This window comes from Ursus americanus, chromosome 24, assembly GCF_024610735.1.
Source record: "Ursus americanus isolate L20-20 chromosome 24, mUrsAme1.1.p, whole genome shotgun sequence".
NCBI lineage: Eukaryota > Metazoa > Chordata > Mammalia > Carnivora > Ursidae > Ursus > Ursus americanus.
This window is the reverse complement of record NC_142150.1, coordinates 3430912-3456253: the sequence shown is the minus strand read 5'-3', so window position 1 is coordinate 3456253 and position 25342 is coordinate 3430912. Positions and strand designations below refer to the sequence as shown.

At 35.3% G+C, this 25342-nt stretch overlaps 1 protein-coding gene across 6 annotated transcripts in view; it reads left to right on the top strand.

Annotated features, from left to right (window-relative positions):
* BTBD10 (BTB domain containing 10) overlaps nucleotides 1–25342 on the top strand; it is a 74505-nt gene that overhangs the window by 6031 nt on the left and 43132 nt on the right. For 2 of the 6 annotated variants that reach the window (XM_087855290.1, XM_045796527.2), the window contains exon 2: nucleotides 17027–17184. The exons of 3 other annotated variants lie outside the window; for them this stretch is intronic. In XM_087855290.1, coding sequence (XP_087711416.1) covers nucleotides 17084–17184 — 101 coding nt within the window. In that variant the 5' untranslated portion in view covers nucleotides 17027–17083. Of the gene's footprint in view, nucleotides 1–17026; nucleotides 17185–20807; nucleotides 22215–25342 lie in introns of those variants that run through there. One more of the 6 variants, XM_045796530.2, reaches the window with a different exon arrangement.

The window sequence follows — 25342 nt, the reverse complement described above, 5'->3', positions numbered from 1 at the left end:
TTACCTGATTTTTGATAGAAGTTATTGGCTGGTAGTGGGGAAGCTGAGCATAGAATACAGATCTGCAAGTCTCCTGATTCTGAGTCGTTTATTTCAGTTATCTCCCTAGTGGACTGTATGTAGTTCTGGGAGTGTGTGGAAAACTTATTTGTTTTGCTATTTGAAGGAATAAATAGAACTTCCATTTTATATAAATATATATATATATATAATTTATATATATTTAAAGTAATCCCTTTTTCATTTCCATTTTTTGTGTATTTGTGTAGTATATATCTAATACTGGTATGACAGTATATATACATTATTTATATACATGTATATATATGCAGCTGTTAGTTGAACACAACGTTAAGGGAGAAAGTATCATATCTTAGAAGAAAAGTGGTGTGACATCTTTCATCATTGCTTTCAAATATCAGTGAATGAAATTTAACAGCAGTCTTGAACACTTGTTGGTTTTGAAATTGTTTTACAATGAGTACTTTGAAAATTACTAATAAAAGTATATTTTTTGGAGTAATTTCTTTTTGACTATAAAAGTATAATGCATTGCATGCAATTTGGGACATTTAGCAAAGAGTAAGGAAGAAAATGGCATTGTAATCCCATGGCCCAATGATAATTGCTTCCACCCCCTCCTCCCTCCCTTCCCCCCCCCCCAAATTGGGATCATTCTGTATATAGTGACCTCAATTTTATTTTGAGAAATTAAAAGAAAATTTGAATGATAGATACATAGATTTAAAATTAACATTTCTTTCCTCTTTTCCCTCCCCTTCTATCATCATAAATGCTTTGATGAACATACTTGTTAGGATAAAGTTAAAAGTAGGGGTTCTTGTGCCAAAGTGTATGATACCCTGCAAGTTTTATGATTTATGTTCCCACAAACATGAGTAGCCATTTTCTCTATACTTTAGCCATCATTGGTTGTCATTAAAACTAACCAACCAACCAGCCAACCTTTGTGCAATTTGATAGGTTAAACATCTCAGATTTAACTTGGGTTTCTTATATTACTACTGAGGTTGAATATTTCTGCTTTTCCCCTTTTTTGGCCACTCATATTTTTTTTGTAAATTGGTAGTTCATGAACTTTGCCCATAGTGTTGAGGTATTTTAATGTGGATATATAAATATTCTTAAATATTTAAGATTTTAATTCTTTATTTTGTATTGTAAAACTTCTTCTAGTTTTTCATTTATATTTTATTTGAATTTTTATGTAGTCTAACCTAATGCTTCTTGAAGCCTGTGTACAGCCCTAATTCTGATCTCTAATGAAGTTTTCACCAGTTTTTGTTGAGAATGTTAGCGTAAATTGTCTGGCAGCACATTCCTTTTTCTCAAGACTAGCAGTCTTTGTCTTGATGGTGTTTTTCTTTGATTTGAGGCTTAGAAATTCTTTCCTTATTTTGAGAGTTAGGTAATTATTCACTTGTATTTTCTCCTTGATTTTTTTTTTTTAATGGTTTTATGTTGTACTGTGAAATTTTTAGTGTGGAATTTGGGAGAGATAAAACATGAAGGAAAGGATCTGCTCAAATAGTTAGAAGCAGTTAATTTTTTTTAGAACCTATCTAACCTTGAATCTCTCTATAATCCAGCTATCTTTCTCTTAGTGATTTGAAATGCTACCACTAATAGTTTTATTTTCCGGGTATAGCATTTTGATTTGTTATGTATTAAATTTGAGAGACTGTATAGTATGGTGGAAAAAACACTGATTTTGAATACGGAGATGTGTATTGGTGTCTTGGCTTGTTTATTTGCTATATGATGTTAGGCAAATAACATAATCCCTTTAAGCCTAAACCAATTTCTCAATTTTTTTAAAAAGGCACCTCTTATGTCTTACAGGATTGATATGTGGATTAACATAGGTAATATATATGAGAATCCAACTTATTATCCAAGTTTCCCTGAATTAGTTACATCTAGAAGACCTTGTGCCTCAATCCTACTCGAAAAATCTCACTAAATATTTTGCTGGAGTTCACTTAATGCTGAAACATATTTAATCTACCACCGATCTGATAAACTTCCCCAAGGAGGATGGCTTCATCTTTTTCTTCCAAGAACCCATTTTGATCTGTCTTGGTTATTACTTACTATTCTAGACAGAGGTATTTAATAAGAGGTGAATGAATTTGAGTGACATGGCAATCCTTTTTATTGCTACTAAATCTGCAATTACATTTATAATGGACATCTACCGTTTATTTAAATAAAACCAAAGAAGCATTAAATGGTGCATTTTAGAACATGGTAGTAGTAGGCCTTTTAGTTATTTATTTAAAATATATAAATACGTGGTTCAAATATCAAAACTATGTAGAAAGAACACTCAAAAGTTTTGCTTACATCTGTATGCTTTCACCCCATTCCCATCTTGCCCCTTTAGGTAACCATTTCTAGTAGTGTCTTGTTTATCTTTGTAGAATTCTTCTTGCAAAAATAAATATATGTATATTTCTATTTATGACTGTATGTATATTTATATTTATTCAGAAAGGTAACAAACTGTGTACTACTTGTTCTTCACTCGTTTTTTCCCCCCACCTAACAATATATCTTGGATATTAATCCATAATTGTACGTGGGGATCTCCCTTATTCTGTGTTTGTTTTGTTTTGTTAGAGAGAGCGTGCACCAGTAAGGGGGGATGGCCGTGGCAGGGGGAGAGGGGGAGAGAAAGAATCTTACTGAGCAGGCTCCATGCCCAGCTTGGAGCCTGAGGCAGGGCTCACTTTGATGACCCTGAGACCATGACCTAAACTGAAATCAAGAGCCAAATGCTTAGTGGACTGAGCCACCCAGACGCCCCTCCCTTATTCTTTTTTATAGATGCTTAGTGTTTCATTGTGTAGATGTACCACATTTTATTCAGTTAGCCTTTGCTGATACACATTCAGATTGTTTTTAGTCTTTTGCCCTTACAGATAAGGCCACAGTGAATATATTTTGAATATTTTGAATAGTATTTGTGGAGTTGTATCTTCAGGATAGATTCTTACAAGTGGGGCTGGTAAACATTTGTATAATTTAGATATTGCAAAATTACTCTCCTTGGAGGTTATATCATTGTTTTTCATTAGCAGTGTATGAGAATGCAGAGAATATCTGTTTCTCCAGTCTCACCAACAGAGTATGTGGTCAAAATTGGAAGTGTTACCTTGCATTTCTCTTATGAGTTAGGTTAAACGTACTTTTCATAGGTTTAAGGCCATTTGCCTTTATTTTTCTGAGAATTTCCCATGTCTTTTGTGTATCCTCAGTTTTGGAGGGTGGGCGCTATCTTTTTTTTTTTCTCTTTTAAGAGTTCTTTATATAGAAAAAGTATTTAAGTTTTGTTATTTCTGCTGCTTTTTGTAATATTGTGTGATTTCAATTTTTACATTTAGATAGCTGATTTTTTTGGAGCTTATCCTAGTATTTGTGAGGTATGGATTCAATTTTATGTTTTCACAAATGTTTGTTTATCCATTTGTCCCGATACCACTTATTAGTGTCTGTCTTTTCCTCAAGTGATTCAAGAAACTACTTCTTTATGGTATATCAAATTTTCTTATGTTTTAGGGATCTATTTCTGGACCTTTTATTCTCTTCTGTTGGTTTGTCTATTTATATACCAGTACAACTGACTTTTAGTTTTTGAAATAAGCCTTAATTATCTCTGAATATAAGAAAATAATTTTTATATTAAGTTGAACACTACCTGTAATATTAAGACACAAAGATAAATAGTGTGTGTATATGTGTGTGTGCAAGTATTTTGTCTCAGGGCAAATTTCACATTCCTTAAAAATGAAGCATTTAGAGGAAATAACTTTTGGTGGGGGGAGGCGCTGATTTTCTGCCTCTAACTGTGCTGGCATATAAAGTAGTTAACTAGCCACACACTGCTCTTTAAATTTAGATCACGTAAAATGGAAACTTAAAATCAGTTGTGGTACATTCCAAGTGCTTAATAGCCACGTATGGCTAATGGCTACTTTTCCGACAGTGCAAAAATAAAACACTTTCATTGTAACACAAAGTTCTGTTGGATAGCACTGTAGTCTAGAACTTGAATCATACTTAGGGTCTTTTCTAGACTGTTGAATTGATGGCAGATAAGCAAAAATCTGAAAGGAATAGAAGGTTATGGGAATAATGAACAAAGCAAAATGGAACAACATGATAAATGTTATATGAAGAAAATATGTAACATTTTAAAAGCCTCAGAGAAAAAAAAAGAAAACATTGTTTAAAATTCTGTGTAAGGGGTCATGGAGGAAAAAAGAAAACATTGTTTAAGAGTCTGACTTTGTTTAGATGCTGGTTCTTAGGAGTTGAATGTAATCTCCTTTGATTTAGGCACTTCATCAGCTTATTGGAGATTTGCCTATATTAAATTTTATGTCAAGGTGATTTATTTCAATTAAGATGCTTCCAGTTTTGAAGGCAAAATTTGGTCATAAAAGAAAAGGAAAAAGGGACGTATGCACAGAAAACAAAACTTAAGATTTTTTAGGATATCAAAAAATGATGTCTTTTAGTGAGTTTTAAGAATTCAGTGCATAAACAGCATCTAATTCTTTACAATGCTATCCATGTAATGCAGGTAATTAGAAAATGGGTAAGATAATGGAAAGATTTTCAGACATTTATTGATCTAAATGGGATAAAACAAATAAATGAAACATTTCTTGAAGTGTTAATGCCTTGAATAAGAAGTCAGCAAAGTTTGAATAGAACTTATATAAAGTTAGTTACCTCAGAGATTTTTATCTCCGGGTCACCTCTGGAAGATCAAGAGCTGAATGTGAGTTGACTTTGGAAGTCTTAGATTTTGGTAGGACTAGATAAGGAAGCCCTTTAAATAGACAAAGTTCCCTGCTATTAATGGGAATTCCATGCAATTTTATTAAATCCGTGAGTATCTCTAGCAGTTAGCAAAATGCCTGAAGAGGTGCTAAGTACTTAATAGATTTTGAGTGAAAACGTAAATCAATTAAATTTGATATCATGGAACTAGTTACACAGAATTTAGTCAGATATAATGTAGTATAAAAGTATCCTGAATGAAGTTCTCAACTTTATTTACTTGCCTTACTTTAACCTCCCCTAGTCAGAAAAGGACAAGCCCTGACACTTGAAAGGGCTTCTGTGAAATTGACAGGCAGTTTTGAGGAATATTTTGGGGAAACTTACGGGTCATTTGATAATATTATTTAAAATGTTTTCAAGGATGTTTCTTATACTTTCCCTCCTTTAACCCCACTTTCTTAGTGTGTATTTCCTAAGAGCAAGTATTGGCATTCGAAATTGAATTGTTAGAATTTTTGCACTTTTGAGGGTGGGATTCACATGATTGGTGCTCTTTACCATAATTGAAACATGGATATAATTATATACTATTCTTTTTTTTTAAGACAAGCAACTAAGTTAAAGACTGTCCAAAAATCGTAATCTGTATTTTCCCTCTACTAGTGGAGTGTGTTAAATGCCCTTCTGTTTCTTTCATCTTAATTAAAACATTTTGTAAAACAAATTGTACTAAGCTGTGGGAACACAAATATGAATTATACTTTGTTCTTGTCCTCAAGGATCTTACAGTTTAATGCGAAACATGTAGCAGAAACATTCTACCACTGCATAATGATGGGGTTTAGGACACGCTACCTGAAAATATGGAACCTTGGCATATATGGAATACTTTAAGCTGAAGGAATTTGAGAAACAGCATGGACAGGATGGACTTTCTGACCTGCCCCCAAAGCAGGTCAGAAAACCCTCATGAGAGGTAGCCTCCCTTTACCCTGAGGAAAGGAGCATCCTTAGCTCTGAAGATGAAGAGACAGAGAGGAGTATGAGGAACAGGACTTGCTAGTAAGTTTCCCCCAGTTTGCTGCACTTAGCTGGTACTCTTTGTCCTGTTCCATCTTTCCACAGCTTTCTACTCATCAAATAAAAACAAAAAAGAACACTCAAATTTAATCATTTCTTTGGGTTTTCATTTCCTTATAAAGGCTCCCATGTCTTGTAAAACTTACATTAAATAAATTGTGTGCTTTTCTTCTGTTAATCTGTCTTTTGTTACAAGGGTCCCAGTTGAGAACTTATTTTTCCTCTTCTACAATATGTATTGACCACATTTAAGCAGTAAGAAACAAACAAAACTACGCTTAGTCAGTCAAATTAAACAGGGAAGAAATTTCTGTAACAGTGCTTCCTCCAAATATTTTATTGTAGCTCTCCCCTCCATATTATCATTATGCAAACAGCATGTGTTATATCCAAATAGTATAAGGGATACAATGAAAAGTCTCATTCCAGTCTTTCTGTAGAGGCAACTAGTCATAAGTTTTATGTGGTATTTGTAGCCATTTTAAAAACATGTACACACATGGGTGTTTGCATATCTATTTTAGTTTATTTATTTTTAAAGTAAGTTCTATGCCCAAAATGGGACTTGAACTCACAACCTCAAGATCAAGAGTTGCATGCTTTACCGACTGAGCCAGCCAGGTGTCCCGTTTGTGTATATATTTTTAAAAATATTGGAATACGGGGCGCCTGGGTGGCTTAGTCGTTAAGCATCTGCCTTCAGCTCAGGGCGTGATCCCGGCGTTCTGGGATCGAGCCCCACATCAGGCTCCTCCACTGGAAGCCTGCTTCTTCCTCTCCTACTACCCCTGCTTGTGTTCCCTCTCTCGCTGGCTGTCTCTATCTCTGTCAAATAAATAAATAATCTTTAAAAAAAAAATATTGGAACACATAATGCACATTTGTACCTTGCCCCTCAGTGTAACAATATATCTTGGAATGTTGTCTTTATTAGTGTACGTACTATCTCATTTTTACTGGTTGCATGATATTGTGCAGATTTTTAACGAATTTTTTTTAAGGAGTTTTTTTTTTTTTTTTTGAGAGAGAGTGTGGAAAGGGGCAAAGGGAGAGAATCTTCAAGCAGACTCCCCTCTGAGTGTAGGGCTCGATCTCACCACCCATGAGATCATGACCTGAGCCTAAACCAAGAATTGGACTCTTAACTGATGAGCCACCCAGGTGTCCCTAACCAATTTGTTTTTGATGAACATTTAGATTGATTCTAGGTTTTTGCTGTGACAAATCTGTGAAGTCAAGGAGAGAAAAGAGATGTATGCATCTTGCGTGTATGTGTGTGTTAGTATAGTGGTATGTATAATTAGAACAAGGGCTGAGCAGAATCTTAAGGTTTTAGTGTAATACATGGATAGAATGTATTGGACAATATGGCAGACAGACCCTAAGGTAGTTCCTGTCATCCCTGCCTGCTGGAGTTCATGCCTTTGTGTAATCCCCTGCTCCTGAGCCTGAGCAGAATTTGTGATTTCCTTTTAACTAAAAGAATATATTAAAGGTAATGATATGCTTCCTAATTACATTGCATCAAACTCCATTTTGCTAGCATGTTCACTATCTCTCCATCATTAGTTTTGAATCTTACAACCATGAGGACATGAATTGTGACAATCTCAGTAAGCTTGGAAGTACATCCTTCTCTAGTTGAGCCTCCATATGAAGATCTAGTCATGGTTGGCACCTTCATTGTGGCCTTGCAGAGGACTGAGCTAAACTATGCGAGATTCCTGACCAACAGAAACAGAAAATATGTGTGTTGTTGTAAGCCGTTGGGTTTGTGGTAATTCGTTATGTACCAGGGAGGCTTTTCTCTTCAAAAGAGTAAAATTTAAAAATTTTAAGCTTGGATACAGCAGGAATATTATGATAAAAAATAACTGAAGGAATTTTCGTAGAGGTTAGAAACTAGGATGATTGGTTCTTCCATAAATTAAAATTTACTTTTAAGCTAACAACGAAATAATTGTTTTCATTTAAGGAATTATAGGAATGACATGAGGTTTCGATTTAGCTCTTAAAACTGTTATCAGCAATTGTGTCCAAAGTACATAGCTCTTTGATGACCCTGAATAGTCTAAGGTTTTCTTTTTGTTTGTTTTTTGTTTTTGTTTCGGAGGGAGGGAGGGCAGAGGGAGAGGGAGAGACAGAATCTTTTTTTTTTTTTTTTTAAGATTTTATTTATTTGACAGAGAGACAGCCAGCGAGAGAGGGAACACAAGCAGAGTGAGTGGGAGAGGAAGAAGCAGGCTTCCCAGTGGAGCAGGGAGCCTGATGTGGGGCTGGATCCCAGGACTCTGGGATCACACCCTGACCCGAAGGCAGACGCTTAACAACTGAGCCACCCAGATGCCCCGGAGAGACAGAATCTTAAGTAGGCTTCACGCCCAGCCTGGAGCCCTACCTGGGGCTCTATCTCATGACCCCGAGATCGTGACCTAAGCTGAAACCAGTAGTTGGATGCTGGACTGACTGTACCACTGAGGTGCCCCTGTCTAAGGTATTTTTGATGTTAAGTAGAACAGGGAGGGTCATTTCCCTGGAGAAATTAAGAAAATAAAAAATGAGTAGAAGTACTGTCCCTAGTCATTCATCCCCTGCTCCTGTGTTGTGATTATTTTGAGCTTGCTTGTTTTTTTGGAACCAGGAAATGGATGATACCATATTCATCTTTTTTATTCCAACCATCTAACACATTATAGGTGCTCAGTAAATGTTGAGCAACTATCTAGGAATTCTCATTGTCTTCTGTGATCTCAAAAGGCAAATAGAAAGTTATGAATGAGCTAATGAAATATTATGCAAATTTTGCATTCAGTAGTCTACTAGAGAAAATCAGCAATATGCCCAGCCCTATGTTATTATATAAGGTTTCCTGACTCATCTATTTTTAAAAACAATTTGATTGGCAGTTATAGGTACAGATAAAATAATGGTAATGAGAATTGTGTTGTTTTCTTCACATTTAAGGAAATTGAGGGCTTGAAAGTTAAGCTTATACAGAGTCATACAACTAGTTGTATCTGATTCCAAAACCTTTTTATCTTAATCACTTAGTATTGTGGCAGAAGTAGAAAAGTTCCCACCAGTTTTCATTATCAAAAGTTTATGTGTATCTTATGGCAGTGGGAAGATAGCTATTGATTAAGTCTCCTTGGGATGGTAATGGAGACCATGTGATTTTCATTTTTTGATTAAAAATTGGTTCAAATATGTTGTGTTAGTATGTTTGATAATTATAAGTATTAACCATCTCTACTGATTTTTTTCTTTTTAAATTTCTTTGTAAATTTACATCCAATAAAATTCTCTGATGTATAGGTCTTACAATTTTTTTTTTTTTTAAACTCACAGCCCTGAGATCAAGACCTGAGTTGGTATCAAGAGTTGACCACTGACTGAGCCCCCAGATCTTACAAATTTTGACAAAGGCATACAGTTGGCATAACTACCATCACCACAATCCAGATATAGAACAGTTCCATCAACCCCGCCACCCCAAAATTAAACTGTGCTGTCCTTGGCTGTTCTATTCTATATCCCCATCTTTCTGAGAATGTTACAGAAATGGAATCATCTGTATGCAGCCTTTGAGTCTGGCTTCTTTAGCTTACATTAACGCTTTTGAAATTCCATTTTGTGGAGTATATCAGTAGTAATTCCAATTACTTAAATGTTGTATCATTAGATGCTGTCCTACCTATGTCTACAGATAAGTTCATTTTTTTTCTCAGTCTTTCTGTATTTTATGGATTGGATAATTTCTAATCTGTTGTTAAGTTCCCTTATTTTTTTTCCTCATCTTGTCTGATGTTGTGCCCATCTAATTGAAATTTTCATTTTAGTTATTGCTCTTTTCAGCTAGAGCTGAATTTTTCAGTTTTTGATAGTTTTCACTTCTCTATTGAGATTCCCTGTCTGCCACTCATTAAGACCACCTTCTTTTTTTAGTTCTTTGAATATATTCCTTTAATTGTTTATATATAAGGTTTGAAGTCATCATTTGTTAAATCCTAAATCTGGGCCTACTTGGAGTCACTTTCTGTTGATTGCCCTTTTACTTTATTATTTCTTTGCATCGCATACTGTTTGGCTGAAACCAGGGCATTGTAATGTTCTCATGAGCATTGGTTTTTTTTTTTTTGTTTTTTTTTTGTTTTTTTTTTGTTCTAGTGGTCCATTAACTTGCCTGGATTCAATCTGCAAACATTCTTTCCCAAGCAGTGTATACTAGCTGATATCTGTGCTCAGTTCTTAGTTCTTCCAGCTACTTGTTTTTCAATTTGGTGTCTTGGACAGTGGGTGGAGGAAAGTTCTCTTCCACCTGTGTAATTTGGTTGTTAGCCAAAAATTTGAGCTGAGATTACATTCAGATTTTGGAGCTTGCCCTCTCTGTGGTTCCTCTACTTCTGGGTATTCCCTCTTAATTTCTAGCTCCTCTGCCCCTGATGATTTCTGTCCTCTAACATCCTAAGCCAGTAAGGGCTTCAGCGTTCTGCTGCTTGGGCTGTAAGGTTGGGGAATGCACTCAGTTTAAAAAGCATAAAACTCATAGATGCTATGCTCTGTAGCTTTCAAGGGTAGATTCCTCTGTAGTCTACTGCAGAGGCTACCTGGAGTCTCCTTTTCATACATGTGTAATTTAGCTGAGCAGAGCTTATGCTCAGATTTTGGGTCAATACCTTTGTATGGTTCTTTCATTCCCAGTATGTCTGACTTACATTTCCAGCTGCACTTCCAGCTCTGAAGTGTTTTCTCTACTACTTTGAGCTGTATGGCTGTCTGGTTTCCTTCACCATATTTGTAGGGGGTGGGAAGGGCACTCAGCATAAAAACTTCCATCTGAAAAAAAAAAAAAAAAAAAAAAAACTTCCATCTGGGGGCATCTGGGTGGCTCAGTCATTAAGCGGCTGCCTTCGGCTCAGGGCGTGATCCCAGAGTCCTGGGATCGAGTCCCGCATCAGGCTCCCTGCTCCGCTGGGAGCCTGCTGCTTCCCCTCCCACTCCCCCTGCTTGTGCTCTCTCTCTCGCTGGCTGTCTCTCTCTCTGTGTCAAATAAATGAAATTTTTAAAACAGAAAACTTCCACCTGAACTCAAAATTCTGTTCCCTTTCAGAATACGCTCTTCTTTCACTATTTGTGCTTTGGGACATTTGCCAGTGCTTTTAAACTGTAGTTTAAAAAAATTATCCAGGGGCGCCTGGGTGGCACAGCGGTTAAGCGTCTGCCTTCGGCTCAGGGTGTGATCCTGGCGTGATGGGATCGAGCCCCACATCAGGCTCCTCTGCTGTGAGCCTGCTTCTTCCTCTCCCACTCCCCCTGCTTGTGTTCCCTCTCTCACTGGCTGTCTCTATCTCTGTCGAATAAATAAATAAAATCTTTAAAAAAAAATAAAAAAAATATTTTATCCAGATATAAATCATTGTTATCTGCAAGGGGCTCACATGATCACTTCACTTGACTGCCTTTTCAGGAGTTTTCTTTTCACCCCTCTGGTTTACTTTTATTTATTTATTTATTTTTTATTTTATTTATTTATTTGACAGAGAAAGACAGCCAGCAAGAGAGGGAACACAAGCAGGGGGAGTGGGAGAGGAAGAAGCAGGCTCTTAGTGGAGGAGCCTGATGTGGGGCTCGATCCCAGAACACTGGGATCACGCCCTGAGCCGAAGGCAGATGCTTAACCACTGCACTACCCAGGCGCCCCTCTGGTTTACTTTTAAAAGTTGCTTCCACCTCTGCTTTTTCTTTCACAGTTATCTGTAGCAGTATTCACTCTCTCCAGCCTCTCCACTTCTTGATGTAGTTGAAATATCTTCTGTATATTTGGCTTTCTGTGCAGCTGAAGGCAGTCCTTGGCTCCTAGCCCTGGCATCACTATGTGATTTTGTTCTCTTCATTGTTTTCCCTCTTAACTGTCAGGTCTTTCTCTCCAGTAGCCACCACACTTGAATTACTTTGTTTGCAAAGTTTGAGAGAGAAAAACAATTTCATGTTAATAGGGAAGTTCTCGTATAATGACACTATTTAGAGTGAGATCTCAATAGGATGGACAGAGTCAAAGATGGCTTAAATGAGTTCCAAAAAAAAGTTAAAAAAATCTGGCAGTAGGAGCAAACATATGAATTCTGTCTACCTGGCTTGGTACATTGGAAAGAACATGGGCCTTCTGTTAGACTGGGATTCTAATCTTAGCTCTAAAATCTTCTCATCTATGAAACAGGATTATAATATTAGGTTGTTGTAAGCTTTAAATAGGAGAAAATTAAACTTCCTAGCTCATTGATAAATAGTAAAGACAATAAATAATTTCTATATACTATCCTTTAAAAAAAATCCTTTTATGGATCATTGTTGTTAATTAATACTACCTGGAAATAGTATCCCAAAACCACTTATTTATTTATTGTAGTCCTGAAGATTCTGTTCCCTCACTGCCGATTTTTAGATGATAATATCCAAGAGAAGAGAAGTAATCAATTGCCTTTTTCCTAGCTGACTTTTGGCAGTCTTCTGAATGCATGTCCCTAAGCTAGTAGGCCCAGTTGTTCCAGCCTCTGTACAGATTATTTCTAAATTATTTAGAATTTAGATTTCTGTCATGCCTAAAAATAGCAATGAACTTTGACATGTTTTCTAAGAACTTTGTTTCTAGTAGTCCAGTAATAATTTTTTTGATGATTACAAGATCCATACAATAATAAACTTTAGTTTGCCTTATATGAAGTAGACATTGGGGAGCCAAGAGTCATATTTTTTTTTTAAAGATTTATTTATTTATTTGAGAGAGAGTGCTCAAGCACAAGTTGGGGGAAGGTCAGAGGGAGAAGGAGAAGCAGACTCCCCACTGAGCAGGGAGCCTGACACGGGGCTTGATTCCAGGACCCTGGGATCATAACACGAGCTGAAGGTAGATGCCTAACCAGCTGAGCCACCCAGGCACCCCAAGAGTCATATTTTAAAGGAACTTTTTATGGTAAGGAGTTTATCAAAGAACAGAGAACCATTAAACTTTTTTAGAAAGAGAATTTTGATTACAGTGGAGAAAGTATGGACTGAATGGTGATAAAGAGGTCAACCAGGAGCCTTATTGATAGATGTTAAGGTTTTGATGAAGGCAGCAGCCTTATGAATGAAAAGGGAGAGGGGTGCCTGGGTGGCTGTCAGTTAAGCATCTGCCTTCCGCTCAGGCCGTGATCCCAGGACCCTGGGATCGAGCCCTGCATCCGGCTCCCTGTTTGGTAAGGAGCCTGCTCCTCTTGCTTCCCCTGCTTGTGCTCTGTCAAATGGGTAAATAAAATCTTAAAAAAAAAAAAAAGAAAGAAAGAAAAGAAAGAAAAGGGGGAGAAGGAATCAAAACAGTTTTGAAGTAGACTTGATGTTGGGAAATAAGGCAAGGATGACTTCAGGATTCTTGGCTTAATAGAGATGACACTAGCTGATGTGGGAGGCCAAGATAGAGCTTGGCATTGTTGAATTTGGGGTGCTTATTGAAGAATTCAGGTAGAGATAATGAAAACAGAGTGTAGATATTGTATAAAACTTGGTGTTCTCAAGGGTTTGTTCCTCGCGGTTTTTGTCTGCTGTCTCCCTGGACCCAGCAAATGATGATGGACTCTTAAAGAACACCCAAAGTTTAGCGGGCACGAAGAGTTGGGGGAATAGTGCAACACTGTGCAGGTAGGAGAGAGACACAGGAGTAAATGGTATATGGAGCCTTTAACTGAGGCTTTTTGCCTTACTGGGGTGAGTTTTGGAGCACAGGAACATTGTCCAACTTATTGGAGCATCTTAAAATAGATTAATATATTGTATTTGGTGTTCTATGAATGAATGTGTATGTATATGGTGTTCTTGAATGAATGAATGAATGAAATAAAATATGTCACCAACTATGGTGCAGAGATTGGTTAAGATAGATTATTACATTTCAGCAGCAGCTCTTTCTACCTATGGGTCCTGTCCCCATGCTTTAATAAAGTGAAGAGTTGGGGGAATAGTGCAACACTGTGCAGGTAGGAGAGAGACACAGGAGTAAATGGTATATGGAGCCTTTAACTGAGGCTTTTTGCCTTACTGGGGTGAGTTTTGGAGCACAGGAACATTGTCCAACTTATTGGAGCATCTTAAAATAGATTAATATATTGTATTTGGTGTTCTATGAATGAATGAATATGTATATGGTGTTCTTGAATGAATGAATGAAATAAAATATGTCACCAACTATGGTGCAGAGATTGGTTAAGATAGATTATTACATTTCAGCAGCAGCTCTTTCTACCTATGGGTCCTGTCCCCATGCTTTAATAAAACCCCCATTTTGCACCAAAAAAAAAAATTATTAGACATTTCAAAATAGTATATAATGTGTGTCATTTGCCTTTTTCTATTTGTAGTTTTATCTGTAGCTTATTGATAACATTGAAAATACAGGAGTACATGTAGACAAACACAGGCCTGTTTTTTCCAGATGTCTCAACTTGGAATTTCTCCTGTTTTTAGCATGTTTGTAGCCGTGATTATTGGGAGTAAGCTTTGGGGAGAAATCTTTCACATGGTGATACTCATTTTAATGACAAATGAAATGTAAATATGATTTTCCAGGTGACCTTTTTGATAGTTTTCATCTGAAATTCTTTCTTGTGTCTAGCTGTAAAACACATGCTTATTAATTTTAATAGGATTGATTAGTAAGACATACTGGTATTTCCTTTCTGCTGGATACATGCTACCCACTGTAAAATGCTGGAAAATGTGGATCTGAATTTACCTTATGAATTCTTTGTGGTTATAGTTTTTAGTCACATCCTGCTATGGTTTAGGATCTGTCTTCTCTCAGTGGACATCTTTGGGTATCCATAGGGGGGGTGTCTTATAGAAGGGTTAGGAGGAGATAAAATGCTCTTGTAAAGAAATGCTAATGCCTAAAATAGCTTACTGGTGGAAGACCTAAAGTAAGGAAAAAATGTTCTAAATCTCATTCTACACCTGCTAAGCCTCTCTACATTTTTTTTAATCTTTTTTATCAATTTTTCTTAATACTCTTTTTACCTTTTGTGTCAAGCTTGCTCTGTGACCACTTTTTTCTGACTTTCTTCCTTGTCTCCTATTTGTTCATTCTCACCCTTCTCTTCTGCCTCATCTCTTCAGTACGCATAACTAGATACAATGTCAAATTGAAGTTTTAAGGAGTTTTTTTAAAACTTTATTAGAGAGAAAGAGAGAGAGCGTACACGAGCACGGGGGGAGGGGGAGAGGGAGAGGGAGAAGCAGACTCCCAGCTGAGCAGGGAGCCTCATGTGGAACTCCATCCCAGGACCCTGAGATCATGATTTGAGCTGAAGGCAGATGCTTAACCGACTGAGCCACCCACGTGCCTCCACTTGGACGTCTAAAGAGTTTCTTTTTTAGTAAATACATTTTAATTTTTATATTAAAAACGGAAGTGAGATTGAGATTTTTTGTTTTCAAAATATTTTTATAGTTTTTATGTTCATCTGATATCTGATTGATTTTTAATTACTCAGTGATTCTTAAACAGGTCTCGTTTTCCAGGAGCATTCGCCAAATAAACTGTGTGGCATTTGCTCAGCAATTTGAGTTAGCCATTGTACAATTATCCCCCTTCCCCTTTTCTGTTATTTTTTTAAAAGTTTATTTATTTAAGTTATTTCTGTACCCGGTGTGGGGCTCGAACTCATGACCCCAAGATCAAGAGTCTTATGCTCTTCCAGTTGAGCCAGCCAGGCGCCCCCCTCTTCTATTATTTTGTTAGATCATTGATCTACTTATATATTTACATATTTATGATATTAAAGTGTTCACTGATTGTAAGACTTTTAATTGTTTTGCAAAGAGTACTAATTATGAAAGAAAAGAATTATAAAATAGCAAAACAGTTTCTCTAAAGCAGAAATATTTATTTTTTATGTTATTCTTTATGGAAGTATTTCTTTTTTATGAACTCTGAGATAAGCTGACAATTTTAATAAGTTTACCTTTGGCATTTTTTGTGAGATTGTACTGGAATTTTTTATGAAACTCAGTAAGGTATAGTGTTTTCCCAGTTCTGGATTCCTTTTGACTTTTATGCATAACTCCCCCTCCCTTCCTTTTATCAAATCCATCTTGGAAAAGTGTATAGAAAGCATACGGGAGTGGGTGTCAGGAAACCTGGGCTCTGGTTCAAATTATAGAACTTTGTTCTAATTGTTTCACCTCATTTGGTTTTTCTTTTGGTGTTTACAGTCTCTAAACATCAACTTTAATCTGTTTCCAAACAGAATATTCCAGCCTGAGCATTTTTCAAGATCAAGACTTCATTTTGTACAAATTCTTATTGTTCTTTATAACCCTGCCATTTACCAACATTGCGATCTTTGGCAAAGTTACTAAACTACTGAGACTGTTTTCTGTTTGTGGGGATTATAAGGTGATTGTGAAGATTAAATTGGATAGTGAAATACACTTCAAAATACTTAGTTCAGGTATTCTGTAAAGCTGTTGTTAGTTTTCTTATAATTTTATGACTAATAGAAGTAACAGTCACAAGTTTCACATATGAAAAGGCATGAAGTATATGAATCATATTAATACAATATTTTTGTGGTAATTACAATGTAAGGAAATATCGAGATGTTACATTCTTTTATTTTTGAGCCCACCCTAAGTTTCTATTTAGGTTCTTTTAACTTGATTAAAGAAATAACAACTTTGGTTTTACTAGATGCTTTGTTAAGCATCTTAAAACTTTCAGTAATTAAATGTATTCCAGGTGAAATTTTGTCTGATAGAATCATTCTTCGGAATTGTTTTGCCTGTTTTTGGTTCGATATTAATGTTTGGAGACATGAGATACCCAGATGACAGTTAAGGATATTTACTAAATATAAATAGCACTCTTATTAAACTGTTGCCAGGGGGAGCAGATATAATAGAAAAATCGAATGAAAAGTACCTAAAAAGACTTCTGGTGTTTATTTTAATCTCATTTGTGGCATTTTGTATGTCTAGTATTTTATAATACTGTTCATTACTTTAAAAATATGTCACAGTAATATCAGAAAGTATGTAAAATTCTTGATTATTTTATTCTGCGTGGAATAGATTTAAAGGTCAACACTACTCTTTTATGTAGGTTATGGGTGCTACATATGTGCTTTCAGAGCAGTAGTGTGAGGAAGCTTGAAGTGGGATGGCAGGACGGCCTCATCCTTATGACAGTAACTCCAGTGACCCAGAGAATTGGGATCGGAAATTGCATAGTAGACCTCGTAAACTTTATAAACATTCAAGGTAGGTAGAAAATATGTATTTCACGTATCAAAGCTCTGATAAAATTGACTTTTATGAAGAATCAAACTGCATTTGGTTGTGGCAAGTCCTGTCAGAGGATGGGGGCTGGTTTACAATTAATAATGACTGTTTGCATTTCTCCTTAAAAAACTTTCACAGAAACATTTCTTTCTTTTTAATCTTCTTATATTCGTATGTATTTGAATTTTTGTTTCTGTTTCTAAATAATGTTAAAATCTCCTTAGTTGACCCCATGAATAATGCTGTAATTAACTTGACTGTGAACTCTGGCAAGACAGGTTAGTTCTTTGTATGTAAAACTCTCTAATCGGAATGTATTTTGTGTTCTAAATACATTGTGTGTGTAGAATATACATAATAATTTATAGGCAGTGTCATATTGTGTCGTTATCCTGATACTCATGGGAAAATCAGTCTTTCTGCAGTGACTCTACTGGTTCATTTAAAGTTTGATGCATTAAATGAAATTCATCTCAAAAATTTCTGCCCATTTGTATATTATATCTAAAGCTTTCATTTTGTACTGCGTGACTTACTGAGGAATACCTCATTTAGAATACTTTATGATTTGATATTTTAAGGTGTTAATTGGCAGCTCATAAACCTCACACATTACAGGTATGTAAGCATGTTTTCATAGAGTATTGTGCTTTGTAAATATTTACTTAGGGGATATTATCAAACATTTAACCTGTTTGAATATAAAATTATCCTAATCACTGACACTGTTACCAGTTTTCTTAAAAAAATTAAAATAAAAACATGCTGTGATACTGAAATCATTTTTGTAATTTTAAAGAAATAATTTAGGTACTTTTAAATTATATACTACAGCTAGAAAGTATGAGTAACTGGTACTTAATTTTCCTGACAAGATGTCTATCTTTATTGTGGACTTTTAATGTGGTGAGGTCTAGAGTGAAAAGGTTAAGTTGACTTACTAATTTATAAGTGGACACCAGTGATAGTGTTTTTGGTTTATTTGTTCATTTTTTGGGTGTGTGTGTGTGTGTGCTTCAGCTGGTGCTCTAGTACTTTTTCTCCATCCTGCTTATTATATGGATAATTATTTTGTCTTTGAGATTAAAGAGGTATTAGTTTGATCTCACTAAGTGTGGGATATTTTTATCTGCTGTGTTGTATACATTTTTCGAGGTGAATTCTCTGTTATCCTTCCTAGTTCTTAATATTTTTTTGCTAATGTGCAGAACTGCATTATATATGAAGAGATGAAAAGTGAAAATAAGCTGTTGTTTGCTTTATAAAAGGTAAATCATCAATGAGGAAAACTAATAGTACTTTTTCATTCCTGTTGTTTCATTTCAGAAATAACAAACGTCATAGCTCTTCTTGATATCTATACCATTAGTAACTTTTTGGTGCTCTTCTTAGGTAGACCACAGCAATATTGGTTGTCTAAGTGAAAAATATTAAAGAGAAATAGAAAATAAATACCAATATATTATTTGTTTTTAATGGAAAGAAATCCTTTGAACTTATTTTTTTTTTTTAAGATTTTATTTATTTGACAGAGAAAGCACAAGCAGGGGGAGCGGAAGGCAGAGGGAGAGGGAGAAGCAGGCTCCCCACTGAACAAAGAGCCTGACGTGGGGCCTCATCATTGTCAGGACCCTGGGATCATGACCTGAGCTGAAGGCAGATGCTTAACTGACTGAGCCACCCAGGCGCCCCCTTTGAGCTTATTTTAACCTCAGTCATGGAAATTCTGCCCAAGGGAAAACAACTTATTTTTAGGGACCTCTTGTTCTTATGCACTGAGGATACTTCAAAAATATACGCAATTTGACTTTTTAAAAATGGTATTCTTTGAGTCAGTATTAAAATAATTGGGAAGTTTTAAAAGCTAACAACCAACAAGTATTTGTTGAGATACTACAGTCAGTTCAGGAAAGATTCAGAAGTTTGTCAGGGTACCGTCATGGAATGCTTAAAATCCACATAAGGAACAATTTGAGGACAACAGGGCACCAAAATGTGGTAGTGAGCTGTAGTAAAATTAGAGTTCAAAGAAGGAATCAGTATAAACTGAGTGATAATGAGACTTGAGCTAATCCTTGAATGATTAGGTAGATTGATGGACATTCCTGCCTGGGACTTTCTGGAGATAACCTTGACTAGGTTTGAAGGTGGAGCTCTATGAGTAGTATTACTTTCCCCAATTGACAGATGAAAAGAAAAAAACAAAACACCTTAATAAACTTGTCCAAGACCATCCAATCTCAATGGCAAACTTAAAATTTATAAACAAGTTTCTCATTCTGAATTTTTAACATTTTCAGTAACTTATTGTACATTTTAAGTACATATAAGGTAGAGAAAACAGGAATAATAAACCCTTCTGTACCCATCTCTCAGCTTTAGGTTCTGTCAACTCATGGCTAGTTGTGTTTCATCTGTGCTTCTACCTACTCTCATCCTTTTTTTGGATCTTGTGTATTTTATTTAGGGATATTTGAGCAAAAGAAAGCCAGACTAAACACTGGCTTAAGTTAGAGGTTTCTTTTTCCTACATGTAAGTTCACAGATAGGCAATGCCTGATGTGAATTTATTGGCTTAAAGTTGTTAGGATCAAGAATTTGATTTTCTTGGCTTTTTCTCATGGTCACAAGATGGCTTACTGTAGCTCCAGCCATCATGTCCACCTTCCAGACAAGAATGAGGGAGAAGGGAACAGAGGGAAAGGGGTTTCATTTACATTAGGGAATTAAATTTCCCAGAAATTTCCAGCAGGTATCTGCTTATAAATCATTGGCTAGAACTATGTCATATGGTCTTCTCTGGGTCATAAAGACTAAGAAATATAGGTGGGCACATTGCCACCTCAAACAGAATTGGGGGTTTAAATTTGTAAAAGCAAATGTCTCAATCTGTTTAGGCTGCTATAATAGAATACCATAGATTGGGTGGCTGATAAATTTATTTCACCTGGCTCTGGAGGCTAGAGAGTCCAAGTTCAGGGTGCTGGCACATTTGATATCTGGTAAGGGCTCGCTTCCTCGTTCAGACAACTGTATTTCTTCTGTGTCTTCACATAGTGGAAGGGGCTAGGATCTCTCTGGGGTCTTTTTTATAAAGTAGTAATCCAGTTCATGAGGGCTTTACCCTCAAGACCTAATTACCTCCTTACCTCCAAATACCATCACATCGGGGGAATACATTTCAGTGTATGAATTTTGGGAGGACACAGACATTTCGTCTTTAGCAGTAAAGAAATAAGCACATTTTATTGGTTCAGTTTTTTTTTTTTTAAGATTTTATTTATTTGACACAGAGAGAGGCAGCAAGAGAGGGAACACAAGCAGGGGGAGTGGGAGAGGGAGAAGCTGGGATCACTCCCTGAGCTGAAGGCAGATGCTTGACGACTAAGCCACCCAGGTGCCCCTATTGGTTCAGTTTTTGTGCATAATTTTAAAAAGTTGTCTTGTGTAAATTTGTGTTTTGTTCTGTTCACATTTTGGAATTCTGCATTTTCAGGTTTTTTCTTTCATTTTATTTCTTCCACTTTTCCTTACTGGATTTATTTATCCTTATAAAAATAAATTTCTTGAATTCTAAAAGTGATAATTTCTATATATGCGTGCTTACCATTGAGGTTTGAGGATTTGGTGGGCATTGCCTTATGGTTTCATTTCCATCTAATAAACTTGAAGGTAATTTCTTCTCTGAATTTTCTTTTGAACGTAAATTTGGTATGTATAGCACTGTTGGTATAAAGAACAAGACAAGGAAGCTAATCTCAACATGGATGGACTTCAGGCTGCCTATGTTCCCTGTGGCTTAAGCAAGTGCATACAAATTAATTAGTTAAAAAATTACTGAACTTTGTTTCTTTCTGAGTAGTTGTATAGTTAATACTTGTATAGAGGAGTTTGTAGCTTGCTGAGAGGTTAAATATCATTTCATTTGAAGTGTGTTTGGCCTGAATTGCAACAGCTTTCTTTAAATTATAAATTATAAGAGTTTTTGCTACTTAAAAAGGGAAAAAGAAAGCACGTTTTCTGTACAACTAACATTAAAATGGCTAGGTTGACAATATGCTTAAAAGCCCCTGAATATTTGAATTGGGTTGAATACAACTATTTAAAACTCAGATCTGCAGTCTGCTCAGGTTGCTAAAGATAAACACATCATACGTTCAATATCAGACTTTGCCGCAAGGTTTCATTCCCACATACAAGTACGCATGCTCCTTTCTTCTGAGACTGCGTGAAGATCGAGCTTTACAGTTTCCTTTTTAAGTCACTTCATAGTCCCAGCAGTAGTTTAGAAATAGAAAAGTTTGGTTGCTTCAAAGAATAGTTTTTGAGTGGATTCTTTAAGTACAATATTTTTTCTTTGATTTTAAAGAGAAGCTTTACTGCCCAGAATGGGTACACAATAAAATATCGAAAGGAAAAAAGAAAGTTAGCTGCATCCTAGTTTTCTAAAGCCTGGCAAGCTGGCACAGCTAGAATTAGCATTACAGATGGCATTTGGCAACATAGCTACATATCACTAAGCCCTCATCTCCTGAGTTTTCTTCAGCCTGTCTATCAATTACAATATCCAATCGCTGCACAGAGATGGAGAAATGGGATGATCACAGCTCACACGATGCTGTTCGGTTAGAAACGTCAGTGCTGCACAACCCACGGCTGAGTCAGTGTCTGTGAGAAAATGAACTGAATTAATATATAGAGGGGGTTGTATCTCTGAACATTTACAGCCTAAATAACCGCAATAGCATTATTACACAGTGGAGGGAGGAAAGCTAGAAGTCGTCTATAGACAGGGGAGGTAGGGGGAGACTGGGAAATTTTCTGATTGTTCAGAGGAATCTTGGAAGATGATGGAAATATCAGATGTGCTAAAGTTTCCTAGTAATGCCCAAGGATGGTGACCTGGCTTTCAGTGCTGCATTGTTTGAAAAAGCAGAGTCCCTTTATACTCTGATTTCAGAATTTTTTTCTTGCTTTTGTGTGTCTACCTTGGCATATACTAAAGTAAGGTGTGTATTCATTTATTACATGATATCACTGGGTTATAATTCTATACATCTATGATTATGAGAGAGATTGAGAAAGATATGTTTGGCCTTTGTTTCATTATGATCATTTACTTTTCTGAATGAAAAAGATCATATGTCTTGATTGTCAGCTTAATGGCAAGTTATTTAAAATAAATGGAGTGTATTTTTATTGCTTTCATGGGTTTGATGCTTTGTTTTTTATTTCATTTAAAGTCTTAGAATCTTCATGTAACTTGAGAATGTATTATGTTTGGTATTGTTTTTTATGAATATCATAAACAGTTCAAGGAAAGACTAATTTAAAATATTTTTAATATATTTGAAAATTAAATTCAAGGTAGACAAATGAAATAGTTGAAATAATTTTCTAAAGAAGAGGGTAAATGTATTTATTTTTGGATGAATGAATGATTAGTTGAACCACTTATATGCAGTAGTATTTTACAGAACTGAATGTATTTGAATGATGAATTTTAACTGGTTAAAATGACTTTTTTTCTAGTCTCTTAGAACCTAGACTCTGAATAGATGATCTAGATGCTGCCACTGAACTAGAGAGTAAATTAGATAAGTTTTTGGATTATTGCAAAATGATTTTCAACCAGAGAGAATTTCTAAATAAAGATAATTGTTCTTGCTATGAGATTTTAAATCTTAGCAGGTGACATTGCTTACTTTATTTGGAAATTTTAGCTTAATATTAAGCACTTCAACTAATTTTTTTCTTTTGTCTTCATTATTCCTGTCCTACTGACCCTTCATTTTGTAGGGATTTGGGGGGGAATATTCATTTTAAAATTATTTCATTTTTAATGTTTTTAAATAGTTCATAAGAGCCTTTCCTTGAAATAACAGGAAGTTCTTGTGGTTTCCCCCCATTTAATTTCTAGAAGTTCGAATGGTCATCTTCTTGGTTGTCACAACTTATTTATATGTTTAGGCTAGCTGGTGGTATCTTGTATTGGCTTTTTTTGTGGTTTGGTATCCAGAAATGTTTTTCTAAGCTTATTTTAGTAATAGAGTTATAAAAGAAATCTCAAGCTAGATCTTATACTTGATAGAGTATTTTTCTCTGGTTTTGATGGTTCTTTTAAAATAATATTGCCTGTTTTATTGTAAAAGTGATACATATTCATTACATGAATTTGATAAATACAGAAAGCACGTAGAAGAAAACAAATATGTTAAAATATTTTTCTTTTGATCATAGCTTATTTTTGCATATAACCTATTTTTTGTGTATGTATAAAAATATAAAATCACACATATTTAAAAGTGGTTTTGAAATATTACTACTGTATGTAGTTATATAACCCATTTTTTATACTTAATCATGAACAACCCTTATGTCATGAAATAATCTTCTGTAACATAATTCTTAAGAACTGTGTAGTGTTTTATATGTATATATTTTGTAATTTGCCAATTTGAGTTTTTCTGATTTTTGATTAGAGAAAAGATCAGCATGATTCCACAGGATAAATTTCTCTAAAAAAGGAAGAATGGCTCAGGGAGTTAAGTAAAAATTGTAATTTTGATATTTTTTGGACAGAGAAAGATCGTTAGTGTGACTACACAATAAACTCTTTAAAGATTTGCACTACTTTTAAAACAAAGCAAATAGCTAAGATTGCCATAATAAAATATAGAAAATAAATCTTTATAACAATTAGGAAAACAATGAGCTGAGACTTTTTAAAAAATGCTAAGACCAACCAAAAGGGTATATAAGATATACATTTAAAAGGTTATAAGGTTACAAGATTACATTTAAAAAGGTAATCAAGGGAAGTGTAATAATAATGCCTGTAATAATAATGAAGGAAGAAAAAAAATCCCTTAGCTCTTATTTAGAAGCTTCTTTGTTAAAGAGAAAGAGCAAACCACCACCACCACCAATAATAACAACAAAGCAAGGCATTGCTACAAGGACATAAAAATCAACAGGGGTATAGTGATGAAGAATGCATCTAGTTAAATGAGTTATCTTCTGGGTCAGTTGAAACCTCTTACGTTTATAAAAGGAACTGCCTGTAAAATTTTAAACTTATTGGTATTATTTGTGATTTCTAAGGATTTTAGGAGAATACCAGAAGTACTAAAAGATGGGAGCATTCTAGGTCTGATTTTGAGAAAAGTAAATTTTAGAACAAAAAACGAAAAGGAAGAAACTTGAAGAAAAATAGGTTAAACTTGATCCAGAATGGGTTTGCTAAAAATAGACTGTCAGAGCAATTTTCTGATGCAGTTGGTAGACTAGTAGCAATATAATGTATTTGGACTTAAGCTTAGTTTTTGGTAAAGTCTTTTTTTTATATTCTTGGGTATATGGTGAAGGAAAAAATTAGCTAACTGTAAGTTGTTTCTGTTAATCAACACAGTTTTGATTTTGAATGACCCTACCCAAAAATACTGATCTTGGAAGGTGGCTTTGTTCTTTGTTTTGTCTCATTGCATGTCTGGGGAAGGCAAATTATCAAATTATAGGGGGCAGTGAAGAAAGAAGGATAGGAAATGATAAACTAAATGATTCAAAACGACTTCTGAGTTTGTATTGTTGGACTAAGTTTAAATGAATTTTTTTTGGAGTATACATAAGGCCTGAAAAACATTCATATAAAGTTAGCATGGCTTTGCAACATCACACATGGAAAAGACCTGGGGGTGTTTTTTGGCAGTAAATTTGATATAAAACAAAAGTACAATATGGCTGCCATCATTCCATTTTTCTCACCCACCCTCCCTGCTTAAAAAAGAAAAAATCACAATTAGTGGAAAAGAAGGCTAGAGCCACTCTACTGTACAGCAAAGTATTATTGTCTTTAGTTCTGTGTATATTCAAAGGAAGGATGTGAAGAAGGTGGAAACCTTGTAAGCTTAAGGAACTGAATGGGAGGTCCTGGGAGCAGTTCTGATTGATATTAAGGAATCTCATTGTAAGAGGCATCTTCAAATTGTGAAGAGTTACCCTTTGGAAATGACACTAGACTTGGTTTGAGTCAGACTCGTTTGAGGTGGAAAGCATGAGCTCTGAAATTGAACTGCTTAGTTCACATCTCAGACCTGCCATTTAATTTGCTATCAGATTTTAGGCGAGTTCCTTAGCC